This window comes from Fundulus heteroclitus, chromosome 20, assembly GCF_011125445.2.
Source record: "Fundulus heteroclitus isolate FHET01 chromosome 20, MU-UCD_Fhet_4.1, whole genome shotgun sequence".
Lineage (NCBI taxonomy): Eukaryota > Metazoa > Chordata > Actinopteri > Cyprinodontiformes > Fundulidae > Fundulus > Fundulus heteroclitus.
The window spans coordinates 26908721-26930779 of record NC_046380.1 but is presented as its reverse complement, the minus strand read 5'-3'; the positions used below and the strand labels follow the sequence as shown (position 1 = coordinate 26930779).

General features: G+C 40.4%; 2 protein-coding genes across 5 annotated transcripts; both read right to left on the bottom strand.

Moving 5' to 3' along the window:
- Positions 1–417: 417 nt before the first annotated feature.
- On the bottom strand, positions 418–5277 carry LOC118556616. 4 transcript variants are annotated; one of them, XM_036151536.1, is made up of 6 exons: positions 5182–5277; positions 4946–5085; positions 4400–4478; positions 2341–2472; positions 1925–2268; positions 419–1846 (listed from the first exon to the last, which is right to left on the bottom strand). In XM_036151536.1, exons 4-6 carry the CDS (start codon positions 2450–2452, stop codon positions 1685–1687), a joined length of 618 nt encoding a protein of 205 aa, XP_036007429.1. In that variant the 5' UTR covers positions 2453–2472; positions 4400–4478; positions 4946–5085; positions 5182–5277; the 3' UTR covers positions 419–1684. The 4 variants fall into 4 exon arrangements, with proteins under 4 accessions (XP_036007431.1, XP_036007429.1, XP_036007428.1 ...); XM_036151535.1 differs by having other exon boundaries at positions 2341–2469; XM_036151538.1 differs by lacking the exon at positions 4400–4478 and having other exon boundaries at positions 418–1846.
- A 9943-nt stretch (positions 5278–15220) lies between these two features.
- Positions 15221–21223, bottom strand: LOC105939112 (probable nuclear hormone receptor HR38). Its single transcript, XM_012881155.3, has 7 exons — positions 21087–21223; positions 18963–19798; positions 17798–17927; positions 17403–17566; positions 17092–17294; positions 16817–16995; positions 15221–16711 (listed from the first exon to the last, which is right to left on the bottom strand). Exons 2-7 carry the CDS (start codon positions 19794–19796, stop codon positions 16449–16451), a joined length of 1773 nt encoding a protein of 590 aa, XP_012736609.2. The 5' UTR covers positions 19797–19798; positions 21087–21223; the 3' UTR covers positions 15221–16448.
- Positions 21224–22059: the final 836 nt, after the last annotated feature.

The window sequence follows — 22059 nt, the reverse complement described above, 5'->3', positions numbered from 1 at the left end:
CCACATGAGGCCGGCATCACGATGCACCAGGAGGAACCCAGGACCCCCTGCACCAGGGAAGGGTCTAATGATGGGGTGTAAGGATTTCATTGATATTGTTGTTTATCATGAGTCCCTCCATCGACATGCCTCCCCAGACCAACGCTGACTCACCGCCACGCCGACCATCCTGAACAACGTTGCAGGCAGCATAACGTTCACCACAGCTTCTCCACACCCTTACATGTCTGTCACGTGAGCTCAGAGCTAACCTGCTCTCCTGTGTGAAAAGAACAGGGCACCAGCACCGAGCCTGCCAATCCTGGTTAGCACCTTTTGTGTCTGATCCTGTTAAAGGATTACCCAAAATCCAGCTTTTGAAATTAAACGTCCAGATGATTACAAATTAAATTTATTGCAACTTTGTGTTATTTTTTTTTAGTTTGCATAATAATTTCGAGATCCGTGAAAACCAAAGCAGTCCTTAAAAGATAGATTGCTTTTAAATTCCAGATGCTTGTAAAATAATTCATCCGTTCACCGGGGAGCCACCTCCTGGCGAAGGAGCTGAATGAACCTGACCTGGTTTAGGTGAACCTTGTTATCGATGCAGATGATTTGGGCTCATCTGCAAATGGCAGGCATGGCAAAGTGATAAGAGAAATTCCCGGAAATGATTTGTGAACAAAACTCCTTGCATCTTTGTTGCATTCAAAATGTATTTACACAAACATGGTCAAGGACAAATAAATCCCTGAGTGAGAAACTTTAAAAAAAAAAAAAGAAAAACATTCACATTTAGCTAAGGCTTTAAAACCGTCTCCTATTCATTTCTCAATAAAGACACAAAATGTCACCCTCTCTCATCAGTTTACAATCAACTGAGGATTTTACACAAATAAAGAGCACCCCATGATACACTTCCCAGAGGCTTTTTCCCCCGGAGAGCTGTACATGCAGCATCACAGCACAAGTCAAATGTCAGTAAAGGAAGAACTACAGGGCCGTGAAAAAGTGTTTCCCCCCTTACAGATGTTCTCCCTCTTTGCTTAATTGTCAAAGTTAAATGCTTTGGATCATCGGACAACTTTCAATATCAGATAAAGATAACCTCACAGAATACAAAATACAGCATTCTAATTATGATTTCATATAGCTCAGGGAAAATAATAAACATAATCAAATAGGCTGAGAAAAGCTTTAGAAGTTGGCCCTGGTTGTTTTGTGACTTCCTGAAGTTGTCAATGTGCTCTTCTGGGAAGTTTCGCCGCCGTTAATGTGTCCTTATACTCTGGACAATGGTTCACAGGAATCCCAAAGCCTTAGAAATTGATTTAGCAACCCTTCCCAGACAGATAGATATCAGGTTCTTTAGGTCAGAGCAGGACGTGTTGCTTTTTGACATTCTTTAGCGTACCTCATGCTGTGAGACAGCTTTAAGGGATTTATTAACTCTACAGGTCTGGGAGAAATCAGACCAAGCCTTAGCTCATGAAATTGAGCCAAAATAGTGGTTAATCACAGTTAATTCATGATATAACAACAGGGCAAATACTTTTTCCACACATTTTCCCGTAGATAAATGATATCATTTAAAAACAGCTTGCTACATTTTTGCTCAGGTTATCTTTCTCTGACGTTAAAGCTAGTTTAATGATCTAAAACGTGCAAGTGGGGCAAATACTTTTTCGTAACAACGTTTGGTTTATGCAACATGGGTACAAAGGTGTCGTAGGTATTCTCCTCGCGTTGTCGAGTCTCTGGGAAAAACCGCCTGGCAGAACTCACAAACGTGTGATTGCAGCGCCGCGTCGGACATCATGCCGCCGACGGACAGGTTCAGGAGGCCTCCGTCAGCCATCGGCATCTGGCGATAGGCGAAACCGAGGACAAAGGTTGAAAAGGACACAATCAAACTGAAACATCTGGACCAAAAGACACTCACCATCGCCGTGTGTAGAGCTCTGTCTCTGCCAAGATCATTTTGCTCTGAGGGCTTAGATCTGGGAGAAGAAGCTACGTTGTATTTGGAGGAATCCAGATTGAACATGAACGGGTTCAACATCTCCGTCTTCTCGCCCGGCTTTCTCTGCCAAGGCATGTCCATGCTGAGCTTCGCCATGCCTTCAGCAAGGATACCAGCAGCACAGCCAGCATTCGGCTGGTCCTGCGCCGGGTCTGGTCCTGCAGACGTCAGTGGCTGAGGCTTCTCGTACAGACACGCAGGGATCTCATGGGAGCACTGGACAGGGAGGGAAATCAGATCGCCTACTTCAGGAGCGGAGACACCTGGATAAACATGATCGTTTACGGGTTACCTTTAGTGACTGGGTTCATTAGCTTTAAAATTCAAATGCATACTTTGCTGTTTCTGCAGAACTGTCGTGAGCTGGTGAAGCAGAGCTGCCTGTCTGAGGCACAATGACCGGAGGCAAAGAAACTGCTGATAAAGTTCTCTGTACGCTTCCTCCATCCCGCCTCCAATGGGCTCTGCTGATAGTAAACATCACAGGGTCAGTTACATTTGTAGAAAACACAACGACACACAGGAAGCCCAGGCAGAGTCATCTGTGTGCAGTTAAATCTCAGTATAAATACAGCTGTCTTGTGAAGCTCTTGGAGGAACATTAGTGAGCAACGAGCATCATAAGGTCAGGGATGAAGCTCTTGAGAACTTTAAAGCAGGGTTGGGTTATAACAAAGCTCTGATCATCTCACAGAGAGCCATTCTGTTACAGCACAACTGGAAATTAGGGATGGGCCACAGGGATTTCAAATGTTATCCCAATATTTGGTGATATCAATCAGACAGCTGCAGCTGATTCAGAACGCTGCTGCTCGCGTCCCCACTAAGACTAAGAAAGTAGAGCACATCACCCCAGTTCTAAAGTCCTTACACTGGCTCCCTGTAGCTCAGAGAATAGACTTTAACATACTTCTGTTAGTTTATAAATCACTGAATGGCTTAGCACCAAAATACATTATAGACCTGTTGTTGTTGTATCAACCCTCCAGACCACTCAGATCTTCTGGTTCTGGTCTACTCTGCATACCCAGAACCAGAGCCAAACATGGAGAAGCAGCATTTAGTTCCTATGCTCCACAAATCTGCAAATCAGCCGAAACACTGATTTCCATTAACTCAAGATTGAAAACCCACCGGTTTAGAGTTGCTTTTGACCTTTAATAACAGGAACATTGACGACATATTTTATGTGCATTGATGTTTTCACTTGATACAATTAAATGTTTGTTACTGGTCTCACAAACAGTGACTGTTTCGATGTGTTTAATGTTTTTATGTTTTCATGATGTAACGCACTTTGAACTGCCTTGCTGCTGAAATGTGCTGTAAAAATAAACTTCACTTTGATATTTACTGAGCTAATGACAAAAGCGATGATAGGTAAAATCTAAAATCTACAGTTTCAAATATATTAACATTTACTGGTGGTCTTGTGAAACAGCGGAAACAGCCGTTAGTTTATTGTGGTTTGTATCCAGTATCAGTTTGGATTTATTACAATCCCCTAAATCATAATTCTTATTACAATTTAAAAAGAAAATCCTGATAACTCTACAATAAATGCCCAATGCTGCAGCAAACCTACCTAGACACACACACATTTTCCTAAACTGACCACTACCTGGCAATCTCTGCAACTCTGGAGGAGCTACAGAGACCCTCAACTCAGGTGGGACAATCTGTTGACAGAACAGCTGCCTTTCTGAAACAAGGGCTGAGAAAGACCTGATTGAAAGAAAGCCATAACAAATCTCTGTTGCTTTTTTTCAGCAGATCACAATAAGGCTAAAAGTAATACAGCAAAATTGCTTTGTCAACTTTTTGTACTTTCAAGCTGTTTCTCAATGAACCTGCTGGAAATATTGGCAGCCTTTTGGAAAGCTCAGGGGTAAAAAAAAAAAATCTATTTATAGTTAATAGCGCTTAAAAGTACTAACCGCTAATTTAAGATGCTAAAGAAAGCTTAACATATCAACAACATGATTGTCTTATGTTTGCTATAAAATGAAAGGAATGCAAATAGGCTAAAACAGTTATCTGCTGGTCAAAGCTTTGACAGAACCTGAGGTCGCAAATCGTCCCGAAACATTCGGAATGCTTTCAAATTAATTCATTATTTGAAATTCATGCAAACTCTGGCCTTTCAACAACAGTTTAAGCACCCAAACATCACTGATTAAATAAACCATGCTCTGCTGATATTTTGCTTAGGTTTTCTAGAAGAGTATGAAGTTATAATCACTAGTCCATTAGCATGTCGCGTATTGGTTCACTTACCGCTCGAGTGACAGGCCGTCCTTACAAAGGCTACAATCAGGCCTCAAAGTCATTCACACTTCCTGTTACTTTCAGAAAACAATTAAAAGACTGATTATAAGCCTAAAGGCCAATTACCTAGCTAAATCTGCAGGTGGTTCATGGATCTCAGATCCAGTCTTCAAACTGAGCCGATCCAAGACCGTTTCTTCTTATGCTGAAAAGTAATAGCAAAGCTCATTTAAAACAACTGCACAAAGTTGCATTAAAGGAAGTAGCTTCTGAAAAGAGAGAAGTGAAACTCTTTTAGCAGCAAAAAAAGCAAATGCACCATTTGGGCTTGAACACAGCAGTCTGCGAAACAGAAGTGTGCAGTGACCTTTTTCAACAGTAACAAGAAAAGCAATGTCGTTTCCAGCTGAATCCAATGTAAAATAAGAAAAACAAATGCCTGAATTTTTGGTACTCCCATAAAAACTAGCAGGATAGCAATGATTGTTAAGAGAAGCAAGAGCAAACTCAACTTTCATGTTTCAGAAAAGACAAGAAAGGAAAGTCCTCCCTCTACACAGACACACAGTCATTGAAATTTTCTAAATTCCTCTGCAGTTTGTTATTGCTTCACTTCTTAAAGTCGTCGCCATTGCTAAAAGAGCCACTAGAAAAATTAAATGAAAATCCTACCTGATCAAAATAAAAGCTCCACTTCTGCTCCGGTGTTATTTTCTTCTGCACTTCCTCAAGGCTTACCTTCAGATGACAGAAAAACCACAGCAGGTTGTGAACCTAGTTTCGTAAACCGCTCTGATCGTTTCTCGGTCTCTCTAAACCAAAGCACAAAACAAACTCTTTCTAAACTCTGACTCTTTCTAAAGGATAAGTTCTGTGAGTAAAAATCTGACTTTTTAACCCAAACTTACAGTTTTCTCAGCAGAAGAACGGTGACGAATCGTCGGGCTGAAGGAGCAGATCCGCATATTTTTCCAGACCCATGACGTCACCGCGCACGTCAGACAGGTGAACTAGGCAAATAACTTCCTATAAGGTTGCCTTCAAAATAAAACTCAACTTCTTTATGTGCGTAAAACCCGCTCCAGGAAATAGTCGCGACTTCCCTTTCTGACGCAAACTACGGTGTGATCTTGATACTGAATGGAAATCGCTAAAATTACTGCTATACAGGACAGCTTTTTTCGTTTGTTTATTTATTTAAATATTTTTTTATTAGCAAAAAAGTTATTTTTGTTTTTTACTTATATTACAAAAAAAAATTATTATTTTGGGATGCTGAGAGGAAAAATTTCTCACAATGTTACATCTGATCAGCTGGCACAAGAAGGAAAAATACAATTGTGTAAAAGCAAAGCAATAAAATCACTGTTTGAACCTACACTAAGTTTCATGGACAATGATTTAAGTCAATAGTTTGACATATTATTTCTCAATTTTTTGTGTCTCCTAACAGAAATCTTGGTTGACAACCCAAAGTGTTTGTGGGATTTACCGGAGACATGGGCTGCATGCGAATACCCTTAATAATAGCTTCTAGCTCCTTTCCTTGGCCTTTCATGGTGTCAACAGAAAGAGCTCTGTAGTGGATAGGAAAGGACTGCTGTGACAAATTCGGACAGTCTTTAACTCCAAAGTCATTACGTGACGGAAAAGCTCATGGTTGATGTGATACAAATCTGGGCCTACAGCCTTGAACTACATAAACTACAAAGTGCACAATCTCTTCTCTGCGGACGTTTTCGTTGATTTCTGTGAGGGGGCTGTGCTGTGGGATACCTTAAGGCTTCTAGCGCCAGTAAGGGACGTTGCGGTGTTCCTAGGCAAAGCTAGCCGCAGGAGAAAACATACAGGCTACTTTTCCTACCTCCTTTCTTACTGACTGCACTATTCGGACAGAACTTATCATGGGAACCACTGACGCACTTCTGCTTTGGCTAAAGAGTCATTACTCTATAAGGGTATTCAGATAGAGCCCCAGTCTGGGTATCCATCCAAATACATCTAGTTAGCTCCTAGATCCTGTTCCGTAAGCTTTCATGGGGTCAACAGTAAGAACTCTATCGTGGGTAGGAAATCAGCTTTGGACTGCTGTGCCAATTTTGGACATCCTTTATCTCTGACATCATTACGTGATGGAAACGTACATGGATAATGAGAGCCAAATCCGGGCCTACAGCCTTCCGAAAATTAGCTACAAAGTGTGCGTTCTCTTCTTTCCAGACATTTTTGTTGATTCCCGTGAGGTGAGTTTTGCTTATACGTCATGTCACACAAAGGATTATGGGATTCCTTATGGCTCCTTATGGCACATCACAAGGCTCCTATGCTAAATTAGCTGAAAGAGGGAGCATACAGGCTCCTTTTCCAAACTCCTTCCTTACTGACTGCGCTATTCAGACAGCATTTTTGATCACTGTCTGCTTCATGTCATTTTTGACCTCTGGGCAGAAATTAAACATCTCTATTAAAAGTCTGTGGTTCACGCTGTTAGCAAAAGGAGTAATGAGTCAAACCAGGTGTCACAGTCCTGCTTTGACAGCACAGATTGAAGTACTTTTGAAGGATATTAGGAAACCCTCTTTTCTCAGGACCTGACCTGATCGTTACTCTAGATAAAAGAGGGAAGGCCTAACAGAGAGCGTGCTTCCTGCAGCTGCTCAAGAAATACAAAGTACAAGCTGCCACAGGACCGGACTCTGATAAAGTACAAATATTTAGTTTGTTTACACAAAAGTCAACAGTTTTTGAACTAACCTGAACGCACAACAGAATAAAAATCTTTTTGAATGGCCAAACGAATTGCAGAGAGTATGTACTAATTGTACTAATTAAATTTAAGTAGTGCAATTGCCGCAATCCAAGTAAGAAACTAATCACAAAACAAAACTTATGGAAGAGAATGAAGTGAAGCATCACAGCGAAATCATCGCTGGGTCCTGACAGAAATAAGATTATTGTGGCACTTCTCAGCTAACTGAGAAACTGTGTTCAACTCCCAGCTCATTAAATCTGCATTAAGATGAAATGAACACATCACTGGTGTACTCCGTAGCCTACCGACCACCGTCAGGTTGTTAATGGTGTCACATTATCAGCAAGTTTCAGGAGGCGGACAGAAAAATCCTCCCACAGCAGTTTTCGAGCCAAAAACGAGGAGACTCAGTGATTTCGGTAAACAGAATGAAGACCCTTCTGGCTCCGTTTTCACAAGCTGTAAAAGTCTTTAGGTCCCGTCTTTAACAACTCCTCGTGTTTCCGGCGCCATGTGGGCAGCTCTTAGCTTGATAAGTTTCTAGGTGTATTTTGACAATAAATTTGAAACAGTTAAAGAGACCCTGTGGAGTTTAGCTTTCAGCAGTCAGACTGTAAAGCGTTGAATGATGCACTTATCCCCTTTGGACCACCTGCCTGTGTTGGAGTGTCTGCTGGTTTGCACCATGTGTTTGATTTGACCTTGAGCCTCCATTTACATTCTAACACACACACACAATATATATATATATATATATATATATATATATATATATATATATATATATATATATATATATATAGTATGTGTGTGTGTGTGTACACACCATCGCTTGTCCCCAAGATACCCCTTGAGCCTCTTCCCCTCTCCTTTAGCACCACTTTGATCCCTAATTGGGGCTCTCTCAAGTGCATACGTGTGTGTGTGTGTGTGTGTGCGTGTGTGTGTGTGTGTGCGTGTGTGTGTGTGTGTGTGCGTGTGTTTGCTGAGGGGGTGGTTACTGTGAATAACTACCAGGCAGTCAGCCAGGATCTGTCATCTGCCAGTGCAACACTATCCTTCCTGTCAATCTTGTTTTATAATTGTAACATTCTCATATTCTCCGGCTGAGCAGAGAGAAGTTTCCAACATAGTGACACACACGCACACACACACACACACACACATACATATACACAGGCAAATGCAAGCACCGGCTGTCCTACATATATTGAAATTCTCTATTCCGGTTGGTTGCTTGCAAAATTGACTTTAGCATTGCAGTTAAAATCAATGTCAGTTCTTCCTTTTCCCTGGACAACTCCATTCTTCTACCAGCCATTCGCCCAATTCATTCTGCAAAAATAAATAAATAAATAAATAAATAAAAGATAGACAGGTTGATTTAAGTCTAACTTTGATTTAAAGTTTCTGGGTCTCGCACATATTTAAAGAAGGAGGCTTTAAGGCCTTCTTCCACCTGACCTTGATCAGAGAGGAGAGAGAAAAGAAGAACAAGGAGTAAATCAAATTTTAAAACTGAGCCAGAATCTGGATCAGTTTTGTAGATGTGTTTGCAGTTCTACGCTATGGATTAAAATCAAATGAAGGAAATGAAAAAAATGTTACATAATTTTTTTTTACAAGCCTAGCTTTAGGATGTACAATGCAAACAAAAACACCTAGCACAACTGGATCTTAAATTGCTCAGGCTTTTCATTGATTTGCTCAGGCATAGCTTCTTGGTGATTCTGGTTCTTTCTAGTCTCTGCTCGAATTCATCAACCTTTAGGAGCCAGCTGCTTTTGGGGAAGGAGTCATCTCAAGATGCTGAGCAACCAATCAGAAGCAGGCTTTGGAAACACGCTAACCCCAATGTGTTACATAGCCAATAAGAAAAATATTTTTTTTCTCTTACATTTTTTTAGACAAGAGAGAGGAGAAAAAGACTGTGAAGTATCCAGGTAGATAAAACTACATCTTCTTAACCATAACACTTGTGAAGGTCATAGAGAACATTCATGCAATGGAGTTACAAGGAGCTATCTGCATGGAAAGGCGTACTGCAGCCAAAACTAAATGGTCCAACTAGAACATATTAAAGGAACTTGGAGAAATGCAACTATTGGCTTTAGACTTAGACTTAAACTCAACTTTGTTTATCCCTTGGGATTACTCCTTCAGGGAAATTCTGATTCCAGTGGCTTATATAGAGTACAAAGGGCAGAGTTAAAGTAAGATGTCATTAAAGATAAAATAAAACAGACAATATAACATAAAAAGAGTGTATATAGTACAAAAGAGCATAAGAAAAATAGTAATGTCCTGGAATATGCTTCCTTTAGATATAAATTATCTGCACAGCAAAGGGCGCTTGGATTATTGCACTTGCACTGCAGAGATGTACTGACCATACAGATAAGTATTAAATATATACAACGCCAGTGAAATGCGTGCTCATGCCTCATTGTCTGTGCATCTATCACAAGCCAGCATTCCTGATGGCATAAGGGGATGTTCAGCTGCACATTACATGAGTAACTTGCACACCTCTGTAGACACATGCAGCGCTTCCTTGCAGATGTCTTTTTTTAGGGGAAGGTCTGGCGTATTTCATAGATAAAATGGCGAACAAAATTCTGCACGTATATGACCACCGAGCGGCTTCATGAAAGAGCCAGAGTGTTAAACTGTCATGCCTGTAGTCCAGCATTGAAAACATTTGACACACTTTGAAACTAAAAATACAACAAAGGGGGCCCTGAACTATTGAGCAGCTGAAATATATATATCACGCAAGAATGAAAAAAGTATTTCACATTCAAAACCAGAGCGGGTCTCCTCGGTTCGCAGCGTTCCCAAAGGGAAAGGGGGCAAATGTAACTCTAATGTATCACACCTCAGCCCTGCAAAGGACTGCTATCAGGCAACAAGACTTCAACCCAGCTTTCTGCTCCAAGCTGTTGAAATGTTGAACTGCTGTTATGTGTGTCATGTTAATGCACTCTGCATATGCTTTGGTCTGATATTTGCTTTTATTATTATTTATTATTTATTTTACAGGAAACTGCTTTGATTAAACCGTTCAGCATTAAATAACCTTCTGGCAGCTTCTAGAAAGCAATACGTTTACTGATTTTAGGCCTTAGTCTCTCAATTTTACATTTACATTGATACTTTTTATCCTTGAGGTAATTCTCAAGGATAAAACAACCAAACAAACCGAAGCTATCATTCCCATCCCGTCGTCTCGCTCACTTCAAAATGGTCTTTGAGAGGCTAATTGTTCACTTATATATTTAATCCTGCAGGGATCAAGACCCTAATACCGTGACGTGTTGCATAGAGTTATCACAGCGAGACCGTGAGCAATGACACCCGCTGTCTCGTTTATCATCGGACATTCTCAGTGAGGGAGACCAGATCCAATTACGGAGGATACTGTGGGCTCAACAATGGTCTGACTATAAATACCCCTATAGTGGGTTTTCCACACTCAACAAAACACCTACGTAGAACCTGATGCCGCGGCATGAATCTACATGCATGTATACGACTTCACACAGCGTACAGAGGCGCCCTATACAGTGCCAATGGAAGATGAAAAAACGCAGTACCTGCGGAGTGTAATGCAAAAAAACTTTGTATGTACATGTCTGTTTTAAGAAGCGATTTTGCGGTAGGACCGAGGGGAAAAGAGTTAGCGGAGGCACCACAGAGCACCGAGCTGCTTCACCACGTTATTTACGGCTCAGTCCATCAACAAACAGCAGGTGCAGCATCCTCACAAACAAACCTATTAGCTTTCCTCCCTCTGGAACAATAATATATCCGGCAATCAGCTGCTCTCTCTTACTCACACACTCATACATTAGCGACAAACTGTTTGATTTGATTGTGCTATATGTGAGTTTTTCGTTTCACTTCTAGTTTCTTTTAGTTTTCTCTTTTAAATGTAAGCCAAAGATATTGGATGTCAGCTTTAGTTAAGAGTTAAAGTGTTTCGTCTAACTTGAACTTGCCCTTTGACTGCAGTTTTATCCATCTGCGTCATGCAGGCCGCTGTCCTTCCTCATCTATGCCCAGAGAATCGTGAGCTTGAAAATCTCCGGACCGTTTTATCTGTATCATACGCTGTACTTTTTTCACAGTTACTGCAACATTGTTGAAATCACCTAATGTTGCGTGCGTCACATTGTTTGTTGTTAAATCCCGTTACGCTACTTAAGCTCACATTACATTAAATACTTCTGTGTAACGTTTATCGATGTACAATTACATTGCTAATTGTTAACTTTCGATACAATGTGTTGCATCACTCTACATTGTAGGTCACTTAACATTACATTACATAGCAATAATGTTGCATTACCAAATCCCGTTGCATTACTATGTTACATTGCATCAACTTAATTTATAAAGTAATGTTACATTATCTCAGGTTTTGTAGCTTAACATTACATTATATCACTCATTGTTATGTTGCATGACTTAAGATATGTTACATCACTTATATTCAATTGAAGCAAAGTCGATTATCTTATGGTACATGAATAAAATTAAGCTGCTTAACATTACATTGCTTTACATGTAAAGTTATGTTACCTAATGTTCAATGATGTTACGTAATGTTACATTCCGTTGCTTATTTTTATGTTACGTTACATTATATTGTTGCATTACAATAGGCAATTTATTTTGTTACAGTTTGTTAAGTTTCATTACTTAACACTTCATGACGTTAATTAAGTTACGCTACCTACTGTTATGTTACAAGAAGAGAAAATGAAAGAGGAAACAATTGCCGACATCACATATCATTTGAAATAAGTTAATCAGAGATGGTTGGGTGAACAAAAAGAAACATCTGGAGTGATTGTGTTTCCATCATTTGTAATTTTCGTAAAAGAACTGCACAAAAAAGGATGGATTGGCATGAAAAGAAAAATGACGTATGATAATCCTAACATTTGATTTAAGTTTTAGCAACAAGACAGTGCAAAAAATTTTATGCAAATGTAGCTGAGCTCTGGCATCATTTAGTTTTAGGGTGCATTTACTCTTAACCTAAATAGATAGTAGGGTTCTGTCAAGACATTTAGAGCTGTTAATATCTTGCCTTGCCATCAGCATTATTTGTCCTTTAATGATTAAACTACATGGAACGACTAACAAACAAAGCAAAATACAGTAAAATCTGGGATGGGAATCTTCCACCCTCATCTGAACATTAGAGGTGGGTCGTGGATAGATCTACTTGCTCAAAGCCGGTCCAAATGGAACAAAAGATGGCTAAACAAGAAGACCTTTAAGATCACAAGGTGGAAGGGCCACTGTCCAGAATTCAGTCTCATAGACAATCTTTCCTAGGAGCTGAAGTTTTGAGAGGCCAAGATTTAGATTTAGAGCATTTCTGTACAGAGAAGAGGATCAAAGTCTATCAAGAGATTAGAGTGAACCTGGTGACCAGCTATAAGAAATGCTTTGCAGCAAATATTTCCATCACCAAATTCAAAAACTAATTTCTGTCAAAAAAAACACATAACTGTTTTTTTTTTTTAACTTTCACATGTTGTTTTATCTTGATAACTGATCTTCTGTACCTCTAAAATCGAAATGGAAATAGATTAAAAATGATTAGTGAGCAAAGTCACAATATCAGGAGGGGCCCAAATATTTATCCCACCACCCCCTGATTTTTTTTTGAACACCAATAGTTTTCTATTTTAAGATAGTTTTTGCTTATGAGCAGAGCACAAAAAAGATGTTCAAAATGGCTAAACTGTCTGATTATTGATGTGCAAACACAACTGCATAAAGTTGGGATATCTGTAAAATGAAACCATAAATTTGTTTTTGGTGTTTTAGAGGTTATAATGGATAGCAGTCACTGATTTAGCTGTCACATAGTAATCAGATTCACATTTATTGGTGGAATTGAACAAATACTTTCATTATACTTAATGTTTACTTTGTAAAATTGAGCTAATGGGGGACATGAACTTGAGTTGAATTTATATTTTAACTATGTGTTTACGTAAAAAAAAAAAAAAAACAGTTGGGATAAAAAAGGTCATACACGCCTCCCTTTTACTACAGCACATATCGCATTGGCAAATTCCTCAGAAAAATTTGTCTGGGATGTTTGTATACAAATCACCATGACAAGTAAGCCATATACTGTGTCACTCATCTTAACATCTCACATGTATGATGGGTGCAAGGCCATGGATTGTTCCTGAAAGCAGTGTTGCATGTCAAGGTCAGAGGCCAAAGAGCCGATGGGGACTCCAGATGGTAACGTTCTACTTTTGGAAAAAGATGGTGTCAAGAAACACTGCATCTCAAAACAGGAGATACTTTGACATGAGGATGTATTTTGAGTTTGGGTTTGGGAAATATGAAGGGGGCAGCATGCCTGACCTGTTATAGATATGGGGTCATAAAGAATAAATCCTGACATTCAAAGGGGATTTGCAGCGATTCCACCAGATAAATTGACGCTTTTGGTTACAATGAACCACTACGTCTGCCTTTATTCTCCTTATGAAACCAGACTAATCTGCTCATCACGTTATATGTGGCTTTTACAACATGCTTGCCAGGTCATTTTGGAACAAAACAAACCTCTCTGTGCAGGCTAGCTTCGCCCCTTTGCCTCCTCCTCTTTTCTCCCATATCCCTTTTTCCATTCTGTCTGCCAGTGCCAAAATCCAGAGGACCGGTACGTGGTGTACAGTACGATCAGATGTCAAGTGACTGAATGCCGTCAGTGCTGCAGTCTACTGCGGCTGAGAGGGGCACGGTGTCGCCTTGCCTTGGTCAAAAAATGTTGCCAACATTAACACCATGCGAGACAAAACTGACACCGACTGAGTGAAAGAGTATTTGTATAATGCCTTTTTTCCCCCCTACATTATTATGTAACAAGCAGAATGTTATGGTGTTTCTTTATTTTAACCTGAGCATTCATCCGTCAACCTCAGTCTGCAAAGCTGCTGTTCTTTAAGGTCAACTGCGATTATTATATGCTACACTGACAAAAAGTAACGTTTTGCAGTCGTTTGAGTTTAGCTTCACATATTAGGATGCTAAGCAACATATTATGAAACTAACTTAAAAAAATATATATGCTGGTGTATGTACTAACATGCCTGTTGTCCTATTGGAAGGCAAAGTAACATATAGGCTTCTTCCAATAGGACGACTTCCTGTGTGTTGCTCTGGACGCCATGCAGGACTCAGCAATTCAGACTTATTAATAGCTGACTGATGCCACAAAAGTGGCACAAAAAACAACTAAAATTAAGTTCACAAGGTGTTGCAAACTGTCCCCATCAGAGACAATGAGATTAAATAAGATATTTCATCATTTACCAGTCCTACTCCCAACTGTGGTTATCAGAAAAAAAGCCCAGGATTAAACAAATTCAGCGCTGTACCAAATTCTAGTGTGTCCACAGCACTTCATATCAGAGTGGCGCCTGTTATTAGTACTGTCTTATTACCTGAAGAACAAAGGTTTGTTGTTTTCTGGACATCATCACACCTGTGTTTGGGATAGATCTAGGTCTAAATCTATCGATAACACTTTAACAGATATGAGCTAGGCTTCAGCTTTTTAAATTTAAACTGTGATATTATCTTAACCCATGCCCATAAATGATCAAAATAAGAAAAAGAATAAAAAAAATGGTTACAAAGAAATTGAAAGGTTCTGTGAAAATTACAAAAATTGGCATGCCAATACTTTTGCTGCAGCAATATTTTCCAAATGGAAATAAAACTATAATCTCTAGAGAAGTTATTTAGAAGGAAAGTGAGATCAGTCAGGTTATTTTAGGGGGGGAAATATGACGTGTATTTAATGACTTGTGGGATTTCTGCCCCATTTAAAAAGCTGTTATGGCAAGGTTTCCAGTGTGCACACATATCCCAAACAAAAAGCATACCTAAGAGAAATAATTGTTAGTTCTCTCTGAACATTAGAGTCTTATTAGCTGCTCATCTTGTCATCACATGTCACTATGAGTCCTCAACATAAAAAAAAAAGACAAAATAAATACATTCAACATGTACAAAACGGAAATACGGGTGAGGATTTAAAAATATGCCACACATAAAAAAAAAGAAAAAAAGAAATAAACTCTTGTCAAATAAAAACATCTGTCCATGCACCTGACTCTTCAAGGCAGTATGCAATTGTACAAAATGCACCAAGGACTTGATCCATTTTATTGTTGGGACAAGAAGACGTGGACATCTGCTTGGATCTATTTTAATCTTAGATGGAGATGCACTTATAACTTTCATTGCCGCAAGAGAATGTGAACAGGATTATATTCTCACAGACATTTCATCACTCGAGAACCGTGTCATAACAGAATGAACACATGTCTCAGTCGCTTTAACTCAAAAGAAGCCGAGGCTCCGATATACAGAACCCTCCACAGTTAGTGGCTTTCCTTACAACTGCTCCAGAACAAAAAGTAAGCATTTTTTGTCTAGACTTGCTACCTATACATACTTTTAAGTTAACCCTAATTTAATTTAAGGTTTTTCTACATATCTTGACCAGGCAGTGTCAATACTTGTGGAGGGTGCTGTACATTTCTCACTTCAATATGGGTTGTTTTTTTCCGTCGATAGTGAACGGGGGCCCTTTTTCCACTGAGCGTCCCGGGATTTAAAAATTATTTTCAGTTACTGGGTTCCTTGGACAAAGGCTTTATGAAGGCACTTTCAATTTATATCCAGCACATTATCTACTTTCACTAGAAACGCACAAAAAAAACAAAAACATTTCTGCAGCAGCTGTACAAGGAGTTTACCAGGAGTTTCAACAGTATCTGCTTTAACAAGCTGCTCCAAAAAGGCAGCACAGACGTTTTCTTTAGCTTAAGGCGATAAGGCTGATAAATGGTTATATCAAAATAAAAACTTTGGTCCGAGACCTTCCACGAGAGCACGAATAGAAGTATAATTTATGAAATCTACAATATGTCCACGCTGAAATGACAATGACATGTTAGCTCGGGAGTGGGATCATGAACCAGTCTCCTGAGAATTTAGTGTTTCTGAGAGGATGCTGGAGCACCGCACCACGTTTTCTAAGAAAGTCTGATCTTAAAAGCTGCAGAGCACACCAACGCCGATACGTCTACTTTAGCAGTAAAGTAGATATACACATCACATAAAAAAACATACAGACAATATGTCCTCAAATGCTGATACAGTTTCGGCACCGCTATCGATCCTTTACCGTGCCATGAAATGCATCGTATTTGCGTTAAAAATGTCATAGTAAAAAAAAACACAATGGTCTCTTAGAGAATATCCGCCATGATAGTCCACCAGTCATTGTCCTATGTGGACAGTCTTTCTTCTGGCCTCCTTTGCTTGTATTGTTTTTTTTTTTTACACATATAGTTGTTGTTTTTTTGTTCAAAAGGGCAGTGTATCCATAAAGATTTTCTCCACAATTGGAGGAGGGGGGACCATGTCCTCCAGTTTCAAGTAAAAGATGCGTTGCCGGCCCTGAGTACACAGAGTTCTCAGCTCCGGGAGTTTGCCCAGAAGGCGGGAGAGGTAGTTGGGTTGTGTCCGTGTCACTTCTGATCCAACTCCACTCATGTGATCCCTTAAACAGCTGATGAGGTTGCTCTGAAAGTCCTCTACTCTTTTGGGCTCCTTCAGGCCATGGCGATCTAGGTATAAATCATTAAATAACCATCAGATTATAGACTTAATGACAAATATTTTTAAATAAAAAAAACAGTTTGCTTATCTAAAAATGAGACAAAGGCCCTTACCGGTGATGATGACAAATGCCGACAGACAGGCAAACAGTGAGATGTCCAGGTTCATGCGGTGAAGGCTCTCTGAAAAATCCATGATGGAGTCAATCCAGCCACCAAAACTGTTGGCGCACTGATCTCGGTGGAGGACCAGGCCGTTACAGAAGATCAGCTTGTTCTTCTCCGGCTTGGACCTGAGCAGTTTTAAACAATTAAAACAATTAGAGCCCTGAAGGGTCAAACGGTTTGCAACATTTACGTTCTCTTAGCGTTGGAGAAATATAACCAACCTGTATGCCACGCGAAGAATGAAGAGCTCCACAAAGGCAGATTCAAGAAGAAGCTCCTGGTCCTCTGCGCAGAAGTCTGCGAATCCTGGGATGGTCTGAGCCCAGTTTCGTATTACATCCAAGGCACTGGTCAGCAGGTCGTAGAACTGCTGGATGTCCCTGGCATCCTCCTTTTCATTCAGATTGTCCGTCTTCTCCTGATACTACAGAGGAATCAAATTGGGAATGGTAAACACCACCAAAAAGTGTCTGGTTTTATTAGAACTGCCGTTATTACAAAACGAGAGGCGACCTGAAAGCTATAGGTTTACCTTGGAGTAGTCGAGCTTTCCGATGCTTGGGTCGGAGTCCAGATGAGCCCTAATGAGAGAAGCGATGATGTTCACGCTGGGAGTTGTTGATGAAGCCTCAACTGTGGTTTTGGGTTTGGACGGTAGGCGACCTCTGCGGCCTTTCAGGCTGTCTGTGCGAACAACTACAGGGACAAGGAGAGGAACACACATGTATGACCCTTACATGTCAACTGATACATACTTCAAGAAACTTCAGTATCCGTTTCAGCGCACCCCCCCTTTCCTTCAGCTGGCACTGGAAAGCTCAGGTTGCACATGACTTTGGTTTCTAAAAACTGTCACTGCAAATCCCAGTTTGTTGTCATCATACATTCGAGCACCAAACGCTTCAGGCGAGTCCGGCATTGCCTTACCTTCTTTGACCATTCCCACTGCCAGACATTTCTGGAAACGGCAGAACTGGCATCGGTTTCTCCTCCTCTTGTCCACCGGGCAGTCTTTGTTGGCGAGGCATACGTACTTTGCATTTTTCTGAACGGTTCGCTGTGAAACAAAAGACAAAACGCATTACTACAGGAGCCGACAGAGACGGCCGCGTATGACAGTATTCCAATAATAATTTGACCTATAATCCAACTTAATAGCTATTAATAATTCAGATAATTATCCTATTTATAAGAAAGTATGTTTGGGAATGGCTTTTTAACAGCATGTAACTACAATATTATCTAATGACCCATTGTAATGTTTGCTATAGATAGCGGCATGCTATCAAAGCAAGTTGCTATTGATAGCATGCTGCTATTAAATAATGGGTTAGGCTTGGGTTAAAAAAAACTGTTTGCATCATGCTAACTGGTAATGTTTACTATCGATAGTAAAATGCTAGTGTTTCCAAATAGTAACATAAAAAGAAACTGAATAGAAGCGATTGTAATAGAAATAGGATCTGTGTCTATCTACACATACTTAGGCTTTCTGAACGTCTTTCAATGTTTGTCTTTGCACGTTGTCTGCTTTCCCCCTAATTTTCTAGAATTCTTCTAGAGGAATGTTTTTAATTTGGATATAAAAAGCTCCTTTCTGATGGGATCGTTGTGACAGCATTTTTAAATTAAATTTTCAGTTGAATCAACAAAAAATAACAGCAATAACCCAGTGTGACAGGCAGAAAAAAATTTTTCAATGTTAGCAATTTGACGTTAAGAAAAGCTCTAATAGCTGAAAGCTTGGGATATGAATATATGATGTGCATATGGGTTTCTATGTAAATTTCCTAAAAACATGACTTTTAGAGACAATGCATCTGCTGCAGCATTTTCAGTCTGACGATTTTGTCCTCCACTTCACAGCTTTCCTCGGTTTTTAAAGCACATAGGTGCAGAACATGCTGCCGTGTTTAGCTGCAAGCACTGGGCTAGAATACAGGTTTTATTTCATGGTAATTCTATTCAGCAAATATACAACTTATTTACTGTACATGCTCTGCATTAGGTCTATTCTTTATTTGTTTGTTTGTTTTGTAATTAGCTGAATAAATCCTAGATAACCCCAATAGAAGCCTAGTTTCTTTCTTACCTTGAAGAAACCTTTGCATCCCTCACATGTTCGGACCCCATAGTGCTGACAGGACGCATTGTCACCGCAAACCGCACAGCGACCCTCGCTGGAACCGGGGTTAGGGGTTTTCGGGGACATCAACGCCCCCTCCAGTGTTCTCGGGCTTTCCAGTTGTGCGTGTTCCAGCGACATGGTGGGGCAGTGGAGTGGGGAGACATGTTGGTGTGGTGAGAGAAAGAAACAATCGTCTTGACAAGTCGGTGCATCCTGATGCTGACCCAGAGGAGAGTGCTGCTCCGGTGCATTACTGAAGGTAAAAAACGAAAACTGCTGAGCCATGGTGGCCTTCTCACAAGGGGACGGGAGGGCTGAGGGGAAGGGGCTGAAAGGGGAATCCCAGACACCTGCCGACTCTGCCTGGAAGCCTGGTGTTGGAGGAGAACCAGCGCCGTAGATAGGGCTTCCATGATAATCAGAGCCACATGACGAGTGTGTTTCTTCAAGACAGCTGAGAGAAAAGGATCCTGGGTACCAGCCGTACACTTGGACATCGTCCAGCTTGAAGGCTTGGTTCTGCATCTGTGGGCTAGGGCTTTCGGCTGCAGCAGCGTGACTGAAAGAGGCCGCAGAGGCAGGAGGGGAAGTGGTGATCTTGCAGGAGTAAGCATCAAACTCCCCAATGTAACCATTTCCCATCAAAGTGTTGATGCTAGGTAGCGAGGATGTTGACAGCTGGTCCTTTTGGCCAGAGATTTCCATCATCAGTTTGGCACTGAGGTCGGAGTTCAAGAGCTCAGAGCTGAAGTAGTTGTCATAGGGCAGGGATGAATACTGGGCTTGTACACAGGGCATCGCTAAGACACAGGAGACAATTGAAAAAAGAGAAAGTTTCTTAGATAGACATCAATGCTAGTTTGCTCATACATTCAAATAGTAAAAGTATTGCTTTGTGTTGCCTTTGAAAAAGTTCCTCAATGTATTTCAATCAAAGTGCTATACTTCATACTGGGGTTATGATCATGGTATTCCTCTTTCTTTTCACAATAAAGGACCCTTTGACCAGTGCTTCTGTGTTTTTTTTCCACTTGCTGTGATTTCATTTCATTTCAGTCATACTGAGCCACTCTGAGTTTTGTCCTGTTAAAAGCAACTGGTTCCGCTCCACCGTCGCCCCGTGCTTGCTAAGGAAAACCAAATAACTCAGTAACTAGTTTATTAACCTGATGAACTGAGTCGGCCTGTACTGTATTAAAATCACTACTGAATTAAATCTAAATCTGTCTTGTATGCGATATGTCTAGTAAGCTGTGTCGAGAGTGCACTGTAAGTAAAATAAAATGAATTAAAAATTCCCATTGAAACACCGAAAGGCATCACAGCGCTTGTATCGTTTAGGTCATAACTTTACGATCTTTCCTCTGTGACCATGTAAACAGTAGCTAATGTTAGCGCCCTGAACGTGCCCCGTCTCATTTCACCCAACATGCCATTTCTCTTGCTTCAGGCCCTATCAGTCCTCTTTGGAAAATGCAGACGGCGAGCCAGTGGATCGCTCGGATATTGTCAGATATTGTGTTACTGGCTGCTAATGCTTTGAAAACCTCCTTCAGTGGAGGGCAACCCTCTTTCACAGCGGCCGTGCCGTGGAGTGTTGCAGATTGTATTGCAGCCCTGGCTTAGTGCCAGTTACAGTGGTACAGGTGGTGAAGCCTGTTTATTTGTGACTATAGCAAAATGGGGCATGCGTCCACCCGCCCACAACGATCCTTTTCTACAACTGGGAAATGTAATTTATCCATTTATCAAGTGCGTAAGTGATGTATCTGACTTGTTTTCAATAGTTTCATTGTTCATTTAACTCTTGATTTGCTTTGCTAGTGGGGACTATAGTTTTTAACTCTTTACAGATACATTGATTAGGCTGAAGTAACTCAAACTGACTAAACATGATTTGTTAAACTGAATAAGTCTGAACTAAGCAAAGACAATAAAACACATCTTTAAAAACAGCTTCAAGTATCCTGTCACCCTTCATCTCAAGACTTCTTATAAGTTTAATGTATGACGTAGATAAAAGTGAATACAAGCTTAAATATAGCTTCCTGAAGTAATAAAAAGAAAGAAAAGAGTACTTTCACTCACCTGTTTTATGTGAATATCCGGATTCTGAAGCTCTTTTATTTGTTCCAAACCAGAGAAACAGATGAATTCACCTCTGTCGGCACACACCCACCCATTCAGACAACACACTCAGCCGCACACATGCTGGGTCAGAGCGGTCGGCTTCATACACCTCTTGTTTTATTTTGGCTGCGTCGACAAAAAGGTGGGTCCCTGCCCAAAAATGGTGAACGGGGCGGTGAAACGTTCCGGGAGCGCAGCCAATCAGCCGCGCGCTCGAGACGCAGACGTCGTTCGGCGTGACGCACGCACGGGATTCCATTGACGCAAGAGCAGGGAGTGAACGTTAGTCTAAATATAGCCTGCGGCGTTCACATGGGACTATTACTGAATGAAAAAAGGCTAAAAATAACTGTAGTTAGGAGGCGAAGACGTTTTCTGACTGGAAATTTAGCTCCAGTGCACGTGTGACGTATGTTATCACGGGTCTATTGTCAGATCTCCAAATAAAATAACAGTTTTAAAAACTATTTTCGGTATTGATTTACACTCAAATGATTCATATTTTTCACTTTTTTTTTGAAAGGAGGGGGAAACTTTGCAAAATGTCTAACAACTCGCCTGATCCATTTTTATACTACAAAATAAAACACAACACAAAGGGAGAGCATGTGCCAACTTTTGTATTGGAACATCATTTGGATATTACCAGGTAGTATCCAAATTTTAAAATGGGTAATATTTTTAGCCATATTATTTATTTTAACATTAACCTTGCAATGGACTGAATTTTGTATAGCGCTATTCTAGTCATACCAACCCCTCAAAGAGCTTTACGCTAACTAGAGCCACAGCTATCTTATTGTGAGTATGACATTATGATTATACCTTATAAATGCTAACTACACATTTTATGTAATTGTGCAAAATGTTGCAGTTTAACTAATTCATTCTTTTACCAGCTACTCAGTGGCACCAACTTTGTATTAATTTG